At 44.3% G+C, this 15,395-nt stretch overlaps 1 protein-coding gene across 5 annotated transcripts in view; it reads left to right on the top strand.

Annotated features, from left to right (window-relative positions):
- LOC115112266 (E3 ubiquitin-protein ligase Arkadia) overlaps window positions 1–15,395 on the top strand; it is a 41,002-nt gene that overhangs the window by 6,053 nt on the left and 19,554 nt on the right. For 4 of the 5 annotated variants that reach the window (XM_029639214.2, XM_029639213.2, XM_029639212.2 and 1 more), the window contains exons 2-3: window positions 5,447–6,426; window positions 13,053–13,179. In XM_029639214.2, coding sequence (XP_029495074.2) covers window positions 5,532–6,426; window positions 13,053–13,179 — 1,022 coding nt within the window. In that variant the 5' untranslated portion in view covers window positions 5,447–5,531. Of the gene's footprint in view, window positions 1–767; window positions 1,147–5,446; window positions 6,427–13,052; window positions 13,180–15,395 lie in introns of those variants that run through there. The other variant, XM_065011953.1, reaches the window with a different exon arrangement.

Here is a 15,395-nt window from a genome sequence, read left to right as displayed (position 1 = left end):
TGCAGATTCAGTCTTCCCAGCCTGGTGCAGGTCTACAATTTTGTTTCTGGTGTCCTTTGACAGCTCTTTGGTCTTGGCCATAGTGGAGTTTGGAGTGTGACTGTTTGAGGTTGTGGACAGGTGTCTTTTATTCTGATAACAAGTTCAAACAGGTGCCATTAATACAGGTAACGAGTGGAGGACAGAGGAGCCTCTTAAAGAAGAAGTTACAGGTCTGTGAGAGCCAGAAATCTTGCTTGTTTGTAGGTGACCAAATACTTATTTTCCACCATAATTTTTCATCAGAAGACAGGTTTGAATTAGCATCAAAGCCCCAAAGTGGCAGACGCTCGCACCTCACACAGACGGGCATTCTCATTGCCTCTTCAGAAAGTTGCAGGAAATACAAATCACTGATGCTTTCTGTTCTTGTCTTATGATAAACTTGGGCAAATGTATTACTTTTCAGTACATTTACTTGATTCCCTACTAATTTCAATGTTTTTGAATATTGTTGAATTCCGTTTTAATGTCTGGATTCGGTGATTCCTCCATCATTCTCCGCATCGTGGATTTTATAGGGCCCGACTAACAGTAAATTCATGTCTTTGATGATTAGACAGAACAGAGCCTTCACTTACAATAATGTGTGCATTCTTAGAGCCTTATGCCACTAAAGCTGTGTTCACATTGGCAGTTTGAAGTGACTCAAATCCTCTTTTTTTTTTTTTGCATATCTGATGCAAATGTCCTTTTCCTGCAGTCTGAACAGCCAAAAGGGACATGGAATCTGATATTACAAGCCACATTTGAAACCACCCTACATGGTTTTGAAAGCAGATACAAATCTGATTCCTGGCCTTGTGACTTGTCTGAAGGGTCAAATCTGATTTATTTGCTCTCAACTGGTTTTTAGACTGCTATTTGGCATATCTTGTTGCTTGCTAGCTACTCTGACAGTTTGATTAGATAGAACATGTTAGTTTGACAACCACACACTAGGGGTCGACCGGTTTAATCGGAATGGCTGATTAATTAGGGCTGATTTCAAGTTTTCACAACAATCGGTAATCTGCATTTTTGGACGCCGATTATATTGCAATCCACGAGGAGACTGCGTGGCAGGCTGAACACCTGTTACGCAAGTGCAGGCAGCAAGGTGTCATGGTAAGTTGCTAGCTAGCATTAAACTTATCTCATAAAAAAAAACAATAAATCTTAACTAGTGATTGTCAACTACACATGGTTGATGATATTACTAGTTTAACTAGCTTGTCCTGCGTTGCATATAGTCAATGTGGTGCCTGAAATTGTGTCACTTCTCTTGCGTTCAGTGTAAGCAGAGTCAGGGTATATGCAACAGTTTGGGGTCGCCTGGCTCGTTGCAAACTGTGTGAAGACTATTTCTTCCTAACAAAGACCGTAATTAATTTGCCAGTATTTTACATAATTATGACACAACATTGAAGGTTGTGCAATGTAACAGCAATATTTAGACATAGGGTTGCCACCCGTTCGATAAAATACGGAACCGTTCCGTATTTCACTGAAACAATAAACGTTTTGTTTTTGAAATGATAGTTTCTGGATTTTACTATATTTTTGACCAAAGGCTCGAATTTCTGTGTGTTTATTATATTATAATTAAGTCTATGATTTGATAGAGCAGTCTGACTGAGCGGTGGTAGGCAGCAGCTCGTAAGCATTCATTCAAACCGCACTTTCCTCTGTTTGCCAGCAGCACTTCGCAATGCTTCAAGCACAGCGCTGTTTATGACTTCAAGCCTATCAACTCCGAGATTAGGCTGGCAATACTAAAGTGCCTAATAGAACATCCAATAGTCAAACGTCTATGAAATACAAATGGTATAGAGAGAAATAGTCCTATAATAACTACAACCTAAAACTTCTTAACTGGGAATATTGAAGACTCGTGTTAAAAGGAACCACCAGCTTTCATGCAGTTGAAGTCAGAAGTTTACATACACTTAGGTTGGAGTCATTAAAACTAGTTTTTCAACCTCTCCACAAAATGTATTGTTAACAAACTATAGTTCTGGCAAGTCGCTTAGGACATCTACTTTGTGCATGACACAAGTAATTTTCCCAATAATTGTTTACAGACAGATTTATTTCACTTATAATTCATTGCATCACAATTCCAGTGGGTCAGAAGTTTACATACACTAAATTGACTGTGCCTTTAAACAGCTTGGAAAATTCCAGAAAATTATGTCATGGCTTTAGAAGCCTCTGATAGGCTAATTGACATCATTTGAGTCTATTGTGGGTGTACCTGTGGATGTATTTCAAGGCCTACCTTCAAACTCAGTGCCTCTTTGCTTGACATCATGGGAAAATCAAAAGAAATCAGCCAAGACTTCAGAATTATTTTTGTAGACCTCAAGTCTGGTTCATCCTTGGGAGCAATTTCCAAACGCCTGAAGGTACCAAGTTAATTTGTATAAACAATAGTACACACGTATAAACATCATGGGACCAAGCAGCTGTCATACCGTTCAGGAAGGAGACGAGTTCTGTCTCCTAGAGATGAATGCACTTTGGTGCGAAAAGTGCAAATCAATCCCAGAACAACAGCAAAGGACCTTGTGCAGATGCTGGAGGAAACAGGTACAAAAGTATCTATATCCACAGTAAAATTAGTCATATATCGACATAACCTGAAAGGCCGCTCAGCGGTTCAAAACCGCCATTAAAAAAAGCCAGACTACTGTTTGCAACTGTACATGGGGACATGTATAGTTAAATTTTTTGGGATAAATGTCCTATGGTCTGTTGAATCAGAAAATAGAACTGTTTGGCCATAATGACCATCGTTATGTTTGGCGGAAAAAGGGGAAGGTTTGCAAGCTGAAGAACACCATCCCAACCGTGAAGCACGGGGGTGGCAGCATCATGTTGTGGGGGTGCGTTGCTGCAGGAGGGACTGGTGCACTTCACAAAATAGATGGCATCATGAGGAAGGAAAATTATGTGGATATATTGAAGCAACATCTCAAGGCATCAGTCAGGAATTAAAGCTTGGTCGCAAATGGGTCTTCCAAATGGACAATGACCCAAAACATAAAAAATGTCTTAAGGACAACAAAGTCAAGGTATTGGAGTAACCATCACAAAGCCCTGACCTCAATCCTATAGAAGATTTGTGGGCAGAACTGAAAAGGCGTGTGCGAGCAAGGAGGCCTACAAACCTGATTCAGTTAAAACCAACTCTGTCAGGAGGAATGGGCCAAAATTCACCCAACTTATTGTGGGAAACTTGTGGAAGGCTACCCGAAACGTTTGACCCAAGTTAAACAATGTAAAGGCAATGCTAACAAATACTAATTGAGTGTATGTAAACTTCTGACCCACTGGGAATGTGATGAAAGAAATAAATGCTTAAATAAATCCTTCTCTCTACTATTATTCTGACATTTAACATTCTTAAAATAAAGTGGTGATCCTAACTGACCTAAAACAGGGAATTTTTATTAGGGTTAAATGTCAGGAATTGTGAAAACTGAGTTTAAATGTAGTTGGCTAAGGTGTATGTAAACTTACGACTTCAACTGTATGTTCTCATGTTCTGAGCAAGGAACTTAAATGTTAGCTTTTTTAAATGGCACATATTGCACTTTTACTTTCTTCTCCAACACTGTTTTTGCATTATTTAAACCAAATTGAACATGTTTCATAATTTTTTTTGAGACTAAATAGATTTTTATGTAATATTAAGTTAAATTAAAAGTGTTCGTTCTTCATTCAGTATTGTTGTAATTGTCATTATTATAAATAAATACCTCTACTACACACACGCACATTAGTGAATGTGCTAGAAAGGTAAACGACTAGCTAGTTGACTGCCCTAGCTAGCCAAAAAGGACTCGTTCTGAAAGTTGGCTCGTCTTATCCCCGAGGCATAATGTCTTATAACATGATGCGTTTATACATTTGAAGCGACTGGGAAACGTCCATGACAGCCATTGTCACCTTAGCTTGCTACATCTGAGTGATTTTGGTGGTGGTGTTCCTGCTTCCTATCAGCCTGCACTACTGCGCCCACACCTGTCGTTACAATGACAACTAGCGTAACCATGTCAGCAAAAATAATTTTGACTAAACTCCCACATCTAATTTGATTACTTGTAACTTGCTGTTTGGACAGTCGGTATTCCAAAGCGGTTTTGAAAAACAAAACCGATTTGCGCATTAAGGCCTGTAGTGTGAACAAGGCTTTATACCATAGAGTTCATTGTTTTCATACTGAGCCTTGTGTCAATACACAGGATATTGCAGGCGGGAGAATGGCAATTAGTATGTCTTTACACATAACTGTTTAATCAGTACGGCTTCATTAGGCCAACCATTTATAAGGCTTCTAAAGAATAGCTAACAATGTCCAATTCAGCTCACTTGTGTCATTTAAATAAAACACATCTCATAAAGTAGGATTTTATTCTGAATCTCAGTTTGAGGTGTTTACTGGTGGATCAAGTATAGGAAAATACCACACTGCCAGCTGTGTGTGCACGTTATACCACACTAAGAAGTAGGCTAATGAACTGAGCCAACGTGCCTTTTTAAACAGATGGCTGCTTTCATAATTCAAAGGACTTGAGGTGACTGCACTGAAGTAGAAGACATTTTACTCTGTCCTGCCATTGGTGAAAGGCTTCTTTTGAAGTATAAACAGTGTGATTAGACAATTTTAGGAAAGGAGGATGTGTGATAAATGGAGAGGGAAAGCTTGATAAATGGTGAGGGTGGATCAATAGGAGGAAACCGGTGAGACTAGGCCTATATGAAGGCCTAGAATCTTCCATCTTGGTAAGAGTTTGCGCTAGGCTAGTGTTTTGATCCCAGCATGCTTGTTTTTTATTTACAAGATCGATATCAAATGGATGCATGCTTAGCATTGGGTGCTAGTAGCCTGGTACCTTCTGAAGCTATAGACCAGCGAGTTCTGCAGTCAATTCTGTTCCGGTAATGCCATTATGAAAATGTCTCCTAATCTCCCCACGCAGCCTTTCCATGGTTTTATCACTCTACAATAGAGAATTGAGCTGGTAAAAGATATGCTCCAGTGTTTGTTTCCATATTGCCAGGCTGCATGACCTTACTTTGCTCATCAGTTTCCTTCATTACAGCATCAAGCCTAGTGACCATACTGAGATTAGTCCCAGTCTGAGTCACGCACTGCCAAGAGTGGATAATACAACAAATGCTACACAACTGACTCAGCCCAAGGCCTCAATTAATTTGCTCTCACAAACAAACCATGATGCACTGTTTTTGCCTTTCTCCTCGTACACGATGAGAGAGCGAGCGCCTCTATATTACCACAGCATGTAATTATTATCATAATACATTTAGCCCATCTTTCTGTTTTATAAATTGCCTCCATTAACAAAGTGCAATCATTATTTTTCAGCGTGTCTAACGTTTATCTTCTCTTGTTTCACAGAACTAGGTTGGTTGTGGGCCCGCCAATGGACCTATAGGAGCTAGCGGAAGTTTAGTTGGCATTGCGTCTGCGTGGTCCAGGCAGCATGAAGAGCGAGGTGCCCTCTGAGGCCCAGGGTAGACAGGAGCACCTGAAGGGTCCGCTGGCCAACCCAGAGCCCATGGAGACGGCCAAGAGCTTCCCTGCCAACATGGAGGTGATCGGCAAGGCAGGCAGCGAGTTTGCACCACTGTGTGCCGAGACCAGGCACCGGCCCCTGAGGGACATAGGGGCCCGCAGAGACCCAGACAGGGGCCTGCCTGGACGCAAAAAGCGCAAGAGCCAACAGCCAGGGCCCTCGGACTGCTCCCTGAAGGAGGGTCGTGTTAGTGAGGGCTCTCTTCCCCTTCAGCGCCACCAGCCAGATCTCTTGGAGCGACGCAGTGAGGACGAACGCAACCCAGAGTCCTCATTCAGTGACTGTGCCTCCTCTCCCTCCTCCAGCCTGCGCTTCGGAGATTCGGATACTATGAGCTCAGAGGAAGAGGTGGAGGCTGGAGGGACGGGAGCAGCAGGGGGACCGCAGCCAACACAGCAGGCGCCGGTCTCCACCACAGGGGGCGGGACAGGGGTGGGTCTGCGCACCATTCTGGGTCGGACTCGGGGAAGCCGCTCTCATAAGTGGGCACGGTCAGAGGTGGAGCCGGTGCTGCTGAAGCGGCCGTGTCTGAGCGGGCGGCGGTCACTGCATAGGAAGCGGATTGTGAAGCCTGGGCCCGGCGGCATCCAGCGGACTCAGAAGCAGAAAGAGCGCCTACTTCTCCAGAGGAAGAAGCGGGAGGTAATCGCTCGCAGGAAGTACGCGCTGCTCCACAGCACCAGCAGCTCCAGTGAGGAGCTGACCAGCGGGTCATCCTCACCCTCGTCCACAGAGGCAGAGGACGAGCTGTATGTAGACGGCAGCAGCAGCAGCCAGCCAAGCAGCGCAGCTGTGGCCACAGGTAAACTTACCCTCCTTATGCAGTCTAGTATGTGCTTCCGATCTTTTCTCTTGCGTGCACACACACATTTTTAAATAATTTTATTTGAATTACACAGTACAGTCAAAGGATTCAAACATTTAATATGTCATGTATATATGGACTTTTTATGGATACAGAAGCACATTCTTCTCCATACAGCCCCGCTGCCCATTACAGCTGACACAGAGCAGTACCTCGCTAGCTGCTTTGTCCTACGCAGGTCTGCAATCTGAAGCCCACATACTGTCAGCTTATGTACATGGCAGAGGCTCCCAAATATCAGCACTACAAAGTTTGCAATGATAGCCAAGGCTGTTCAGACGTGACACAAGGGGCTGGTATTTCAGCAACTTGTCAGTAAAGGTCTGCTCCATCTACGAGTCAAAAGAGTAACCCACTTCCAGAATGAGCAACCCCGCCCCTACAACATCAATAGCTGGCATTTTGTGAGAAAAAAACACACACACAATCACCCATAGAGAGGAACATCTTCCTCACTCCTCTGACACTGAGCTTGCAATGACGTATGACATGAAGCTGCTCTGACCAGGGTCAATTGTACTGATCATTACATTTGTACATTTTAGTGATTTACCAGATGCTCGTATTCAGAGCGACTTACATGAGCAATTAGGGTTAAGTGCCTTGCTCAAGGGCACTGACAGATTTGTCACTTAGACGGCTCGGTGATTCGAACCAGCGATCTTTCGGTTACTGGCCCAATGCTCTTAACCACTAGTCTACCTGCCACCCCACAAAACAGACCACAGGCAAAGGAGTCCCTCACTGTTAGCCAGCCAGCCAGAGTTGAATCACAGTTAGACTCCACCCGTAGCACCGTTCACTCCTGTCCAACTGCTCTGTTTCCCAGCTGTCTGCTTTGCAGGCCTTGTTAGTATGGAGTGGGGGTGGGGAGGTCATGGACGTCCTGATGTTGCAGAGCCAAACATCTCATAATTTTGTCCACATTAGTCAGTCTGTTGCATCACACCCCAGAAATGTGTTGTCAAATTCCTTCAAGTCAAATGAATCTAATGCAAGCTAATTTCGGTGAATCCGCTTTGCTCAGAATTGAGATCAATTCCATATTTTTTGCCTCAAGAGAAAAGACTGAGCAAAGGAATGCATGAATGGCCTTCAGAATGTACATTTACAGTGTGTATGTACACAGCCTATTCCTACAGTTTTATCCAGTCTCACTGTAACTGTATTGGGGGGAATATATTTGGCCTCTGTGGTGTTGTTCTCAGGAAATGAGATGTGTAGCCTGGGGGCCAAGCAACCATTACACTGTTTTTGTTCCATCATGCTGAAAGATGTCCTACCAGGCCTATTTGAAGACACTCAGAATAGGGATTTCTTTCACCAGGCTGGCAGCACTTTCACTCTCACTGTAGCCAGAACTGTGTGTTGTTTACGGTCTCCCTCTCCCCATGATTTGGAAAGACACTTGATTTGGAAGTGAACATCAACCGAATGCTCGTTACACTCTCAAACACATGACTCCAGTAAACTGTTACTTTATTTAGAGAAAATTATCAAAATAAAGCTCTAGTAAAAGATACATTCCTCCTCTGATTGTGGAAGAGACCATTTTAATCCCTGAGCCTAGTTTGGTTTGTGGCTGACCTTCCCTGCTCTGTGTGCTCAACAGCAATGAGAAAAGCTGCCTAAATATTGATTGATGAATTAGCTCAGTCAGAGCTAGGCTATTTTATGAACAAAGCACAATATCACAGGACTAGGATGGGTGTGTGTGTATCTGTGGGTGTATCAAATTGTATTGGTCACATACACATGGTTAGCAGATGTTAATGCGAGTGTAGCGAAATGCTTGTGCTTCTAGTTCAGACAGTGCAGTAATATCTAACAAGTAATCTAACAATTTCACAACTGCCTAATACACACATGTAAAAGGATGGAATAAGAATATATTCATAAATATACGGATGAGCGATGGCCGGGCGGCGTAGGCAAGATGCAATAGATGGTATAAAATACAGTATATACATATGAGATGAGTAATGTAAGATATGTAAACATTATTAAAGTGTCATTTTTTTAAAGTGACTAGTGATCCATTTATTAAAGTGGTTACTGATTTGAGTCTGTTTGTAGGCAGCAGCCTCTCTGTGTTAGTGATGGCTGTTTAACAATCTGATGGTCTTGAGATGTTTTATTTATTTTTCCATTCTCTCGGTCCCAGCTTTGATACACCTGTACTGACCTCGCCTTCTGGATGGAAGCGGGGTGAACAGGTAGTGGCTCGGGTGGTTGTTCTTGATGATCTTTTTGGCCTTCTTGTGACATCGGGGTGCTGTAGGTGTCCTGGAGGGCAGGTAGTTTGCCCCTGGTGATGCGTTGTGCAGACTGCAACACCTTCTGGAGAGCCTTGCGGTTAAGGGCGGTGTGCTTGCCGTACCAGGCGGTGATACAGCCCGACAGGATGCTCTCAATTGTGCATCTGTAAAAGTTTGAGTGTTTTTGGTGACAAGACAAATTTCTTCAGCCTCCTAAGGTTTAAGAGGTGCTGTTGTGCCGCCTTCACCACGCTGTCTGTGTGGGTGGACCATTTCAGTTTGTCCGTGATGTGTACGCCAAGGAACTTCAAACTTTCCACCTTCTCCACTACTGTCCCGTCAATGTGGATAGGGAGGTGCTCCCTCTGCTGTTTACTGACATCCACGATCATCTCCTTTGTTTTGTTGAAGTTGAGTGAGAGGTCGATTTTCCTGGCACCACAATAACGAGTTTCTCACCACCTCCCTATAGGCCGTCTCGTCGTTGTTGTTAATCAAGCCCACTACTGTTGTGTCATCTGCAAACTTGATGATTGAGTTGGAGGCGTGCTTGGCCGCGCAGTCATGGGTGAACAGGGAGTACAGGAGGGGTCTGAGCATGCACCCTTGTGGGGCCCCAGTGTTGAGGATCAGCGAAGTGGAGATGTTTCCAACCTTCACCACCTGGGGACGGCCCATCAAAGTCCAGGACCCAATTGCACAGTGTGGGGTTGAGAGACCCAGGGCCTCAAGCTTAATGATGAGCTTGGAGGGTACTATGATGTTGAATGCTGAGCTGTAGTCAATGAACAGCATTCTTACATAGGTATTCCTCTTGTCCAGTTGATATAGGGCAGTGGGATGGCGATTGCATCGTCTGTGGACCTATTGGGGTGGTATGCAAACTGAAGTGGGTCTAGGGGGGGCAGGTAAGGTGGAGGTGATATGATCCTTGACTAGTCTCTCAAAGCACTTCATGATGACAGAAGTGAGTGCTATGGGTGGCGCTAGTCATTTCAAAACATAATACTACATAGTTTCCTTAGGACTCGAAGCGAGGCGACCATCTCTGTGGGTGTATCTGTGGGTATTGAAGTTTTTCTTTTTTTAAGTATTCTGTCCACAGTGTTTGAGCTCTGTGCAGCTTTGTAGGTGCCACGGGTAGAGGCAGTGAAAAGTCCAGCATTTTCCATTATTTTGAACATCGCTCTTTGCAGTGGAATACACACATAGAAGTTAAGCCCAAGGGTTTGCTGGAATATGACCCCTGGGCCATGGCCAAGCCTGTTAGGATTTTTATACATTTACATAGCCCTCTTTGTTTCAGGCATTATCAGCCCATGTTCAAGGGACATTTCAGTTTTTTTCCTCTCATATTCATACGCCTCTTTTAGGAACCTCTGAGGCTGGTTCTTCAGTAGTTACCATGAATATACATGCTTTGATGGAGCTCTAATGTATGTGTTTCACTTTGAGACATCCAAATGAGGGCGTGCATCGATTGCTATAAAAGGTGCTATAGAAAGGCCCGGTGCTGCACACACACATTTCAAGTTTCAGACTATATATGCGCATTTTGAATTTCCTGTTGAGTAGCAATAGCATCTTCCCTCCCACATATCTCAGTCTTGCGCACGGTCATTATTATGTAGCACATTCTCTTTGTTCTACCGAGGTCACTCACTGGTCACTCACTGGCTCCTCTCTATCACACTGCTGAGTCACCCTGACCTGTGAATACCAGTGGAAAATAGACTTTGCACGCAAGGTGGGTAGGTACTGCTGATGGGGGCTAACCGACCTTGCACCGCTACCCGGAGCTCCAAACCTGGCACCCCAGAAACCAAGCCTCTTCCTCTGTCTGAGCTGCAGGTGTCTGGGTTTATGCACCCAGCTTCTCCTCCCACAACGCACCACAGTACAGCAGGGTAGAGCAGCACAGCACGCCTCTGACAACCACCTGCTGTTTCCTGAGCTGCACCGCTACAACACAAGCCAAAGAACGCCATTTTTCAAGGAACTCTTAATTTTTCGTTCCTGCCCTACCCTCTTTCACCTCTCTCAGTTGAATGTCTTCGTGTAGCTAAGCTGTAATAGTGTTTCCACTCAGTGGCCCTGGGGAAGGATCGGGGGGGTCATGGGGCGAGGCTGCCTCTCTGTGTCTTTGCTATGGGAAGTAGGTGGGTGGAGAGGACTGACTCAAGCACTAAGCCCCACTGTATCTTGCTAACAACAAGGGCTCTCAGAGGAGAAACTATGCCATTGTTTAGAGGAGAGGAGAGGAGGCAGTCAGTAGAGATTGATCTCTATTGGCCAGAGGAGGGGATGAATGTAACGGGCATAAAAAGGCCCAATCACCAAGCTGCCTATTCGTCAGACTTTAAATACATGGACATGACAGGAGTGTTTTAGTACTGTAATTCCTGTATTCATGTCACAATATAGACATATTCCTTGCAGTAGGGTACGAAATCATGGCAGTTCTATACATTACATTTCTATCAGCAACTGTCCATACTTTGTGTTATGCCAAGCTGCATACACCCCTGAGGTCACAATCGGCCCTTTCTCAACTGCAAAATGGAGAATGCAGACACTACACACTGAAATAAATATCTATTCAAAGCTAGCTGCCAGGACATTTCTCTTATTTGTCAATGTCAATAGTCACATTGGCCATTGTTAGATGTGAGGTCATATAGTCTTCTTATTTACATTCCCTGAACCAGGAAGTGTTTGTGTAGAGCAGTATGTTTCATGAGGGAGAGAGGGAGCTAGGCTAGGAGAGGGTGCTAAGCAGCAGCACCCAGTGGACCACTGCAATAGAACTCTCAGGGGAGTGCTGATGTTCACTAGAGCAACAAGCCACTGCTCATTGCACAGACACACACAAACCACACAGCATCTATGAGGCAACACATGGCACAGTTGAACCTAATGTTACAATCATTTCAGTATAGTAATAATACACAGTGGACTAGAATGAATTTAGTTTTTGATCTGTAATTTTAAATGTAGATCAAACAGACAGTCAGTATAAGGACCACATTTAGAAGCAGCTGTTTGGGGTGGTGTGGCAAAAATAAGCCTCTTGCCTTCCTGGTTGCGATGTTATGAAATGTTAAGTGTATTGAACACACCCTGGGCCTCTTCCTGACAGTGAGGCCAGGTCAGGCATGGCTGGAATGAGAGATACTAGACAGGGGACCAATCAGAGTGCAGATGCAGAGATTGCACTGCAAATCCTGCAGACAGTGGAGAGCAGAGCAGCATTTACTGACCTACATTTCACACAGGCCCAGTACACAGACTGTTAGCCTGCACACCCACACCACAATCGCTATTCATTTATACTGATACTGATATTTAGCTTTGGGTGTGTTTCTCGCCTGGTGAGGAAGAACCACCAGAAGATGCTGGTGGAGGTTGTTTTATGTTGCTGCGTAACACACATGAGGTCATGTGTTGTCAACCAGCCATCTTCACAACAGAGCCTGCAACATACAGCAACAGACATGTACAGTATAACCTCTCTGGAATTAACTGCATACTAAAACGGATGCAATTTTATTTACGTAAAGTGGATTTCCGGCTACTTTTCCAGCTACTTTATATGATCATTATCAGTTCAACAATGTTTACATCAGGACTTACAGGTCAAATTGCTAGATGTCTCTCCCCAGTATACTCTTATCTATTCGGATGCCTAGTCACTTTACCCTGCTTTCATGTACATATGCTACATTACCAAAGTTATGTGGACACCTGCTCGTCGAACATCTCATTTCAAAATCATGGACATTAATGTGGAGTTGGTCGCCCCCCCCCCCCCCCCCCTTTGCTTAACAGCCTACCACTTCATTCATAATAACAGCACTTACAGTTGACCGGGGCAGCTCTAGCAGGGCAGAAATTTGACGAACTGACTTGTTGGAAAGGTGTTATCCTATGATGGTGCCACGTTGAAAGTCATTAAGCTTTTGGCTCCCGAGTGGCGCAGCGGTCTAAGGCACTGCATCTCAGTGCCAGAGGCGTCACTACAAACCCTGATTCAATTCCAGGCTGTATCACAACCAGCCGTGATTGGAAGTACCTCAAGTACCTCGTACCCCTGCACATTGATCTGGTACTGGTACTCCCTGTATATAGTTCCATTCTTGTGTATTTTATTTTATTCCTCTTGTCTTAGTTAAAAAAATGTACATATATTTTAGTCTGCATCAATTGGAAAGGTTCGTAAGCAAGCATTTCACAATATAGTCTACACCAGTTGTATTCGGCGCAAGTCATTTTAATAACATTTGATTTGACTGTGTTGTGTTCCAGTTTCTCTGGATGAAGACGTGGTGGTGATCGAGGCGACCCCTGCACCCCCTGTCCCAGCCAGCGAGGAGATCAACGTCACCTCCACCGACAGCGAGGTGGAGATAGTCAACGTGGGAGATGGCTTCAGGTGAGCACCTTCCCCTGTCTCCTCTCTGAGGAGATCAACGCTGTACAGAGCTAATGAACCACAGTGGAAAATCAAAGGAAGTGAGATGGTAAAGTACTTTGGCTATGAAATTCTCTCTCTCGGGAGAAAAAACATCCACCTCAATATTTCCCCCCATCTTTAACCTCTGAAAGTAATCTAAATGGCACTGGCCTTTGTGTCCTGAGACAGCCTGGCCCTGCAGTATTGACAGTACTTTATCCTCGTGGCTCTGACGATATAATCACAGTCAACTGTGGTGTGTCTAATAGAGGCTCGCTGGGCACTGGCTTCTCATCAAGTGTCATAACATTTTCTGAGACTGCCACATTGGGCTGGGGTAGTGTTTTTCCAGGATACCTCAGAAATGCAATGTAGGCTCTCCAAGTGCTATTTGGCCCCTATGGAGAAGTTGCTGGTATCGCTGTGGCAGGAGAGATAATGCTCATCTGGGATTGGCCATGAAGCTGGCAGGCTGCAGCATTGCACTGGCATTCCACCGCTCTCCCAGCTGTTGCTATCGCTGTCTTCTTCAAGGGCAAGGCTTCCATACAGTAATACACAAGCTATCTCCCCATCCTCCATCAACAATCTAACGAGAGACCCTCTCTACCCCCAGGGCATTTTCATCTGACCCTCAGTTAACTCTGATTCATGGTCCAGTTACCTCTGATGCCCCTGTCAGGGAACTGCAGGTTCAGTTCGTCTCTCTGGTACAGTCTCTGATCTAGAGAACCAGGACATTAGATCCAGGTGGATTTGCTTTTCTTCTCGCAGCACGCTCTCCTGAACTGATATTACTAAAACATGGGAAATAAATGCCAGCTGGTTACAGGTTACCAGGGCTTTTGGCAGGCTTTGTGAAGTGGGTACCCAGAGTGTAGTCTTTCCACATAGACCTAGGCCTACATGATTTCTCTATCTGACTCTTGTGGGATGACTTCTGAAAATGCTCTCTTCCATGACCTGAGGAGAGTTGATCTCATGCATTGGGATTTTACAGCAGTGCCAGTGTGAGAGCGCTATGCTACAGTATATCGGTGCTGTTGAGCTGATATAGTGGTGTTCCTCTCTGAGTTGATTCTGTTTCTACTTGTCTCCCCTCTACTTTCTCTCCTTGAACCCCTCTCATTTCTTTAATTGTTATTGAGGTGTCTTGGTGCATAGCACTGGGACTCATTTCCACCAGCTTGATTCCATTATCTCACCCTCTGCTGCCAGAAATAGCAAGGCCTGTGAATTTCACTCCTGCCAGCAAAGTCACTCTGTCAACCCAAATGAATTGCTCTCTGTTTGTGATATGCCTCGTCTCTTATGAGACAAATTAGCAGAAATTCTGCTCCAGCAATCAAATGGTCAGTTTCAGTTACTGTAGCATTTATCTTGTATAAAACATTTATACATGCCACAACACTAAACAATACATTTACTGCACTATAACGGTGACAAACGGTGCCCACAAAGTGTTAGGGCCTACAGTGCTTTCAGGAAAGTATTCACACCCTTTTACTTTTTCCAAATGTTACGTTACAGCCTTATTCTAAAATCGATTTAAAAAAAAAATAATAATAATATATGCACAATACCCCATAATGACAAAGCGAAAACAGGTTTATAGAATTTTTTGCGAATGTATTTTTAAATTTTTATTTATTTTTAAAGATGCCTTATTTAAATAAGTATTCAGACCCTTTGCTATGAGAGCCAAAATTGAGCTCAGGTGCATCTTATTTCCATTGATCATCCTTGAGATGTTTCTACAACTTGATTAGATTCCACCTGTGGTAAATTAAATTGATTGGAGGGCCTTGGTCAGGAAGGTGACCAAAAACCTGATGGTCACTCTGACAGAGCTCCTGAGTTCCTCTGTGGAGATGGGAGAACCTTCCAGAAGGATAACCATCTCTGCAGCACTCCACCAATCAAGCCTTTATGGTAGAGTGGCCAGACAGAAGCCACTCCTCAGTAAAAGGCACATGACAGCCCACTTGGAGTTTGCCAAAAGACACCTAAAGGACTCTCAGACCATGAGAAACAAGATTCCCGGTCTGATGAAACCAATATTGAACTCTTTGGCCTGAATGCCAAGCAGCATGTCTGGAGGAAACCTGCCACGATCCCGACGGCGAAACCTGCTCCAGAGTGCTCAGGACTTCAGACTGGGGCAAAGGTTTACCTTCCAACAGGACAACAACCCT

This window comes from Oncorhynchus nerka, linkage group LG27, assembly GCF_034236695.1.
Source record: "Oncorhynchus nerka isolate Pitt River linkage group LG27, Oner_Uvic_2.0, whole genome shotgun sequence".
NCBI lineage: Eukaryota > Metazoa > Chordata > Actinopteri > Salmoniformes > Salmonidae > Oncorhynchus > Oncorhynchus nerka.
This window is presented reverse-complemented; position numbering and strand designations above follow the sequence as displayed.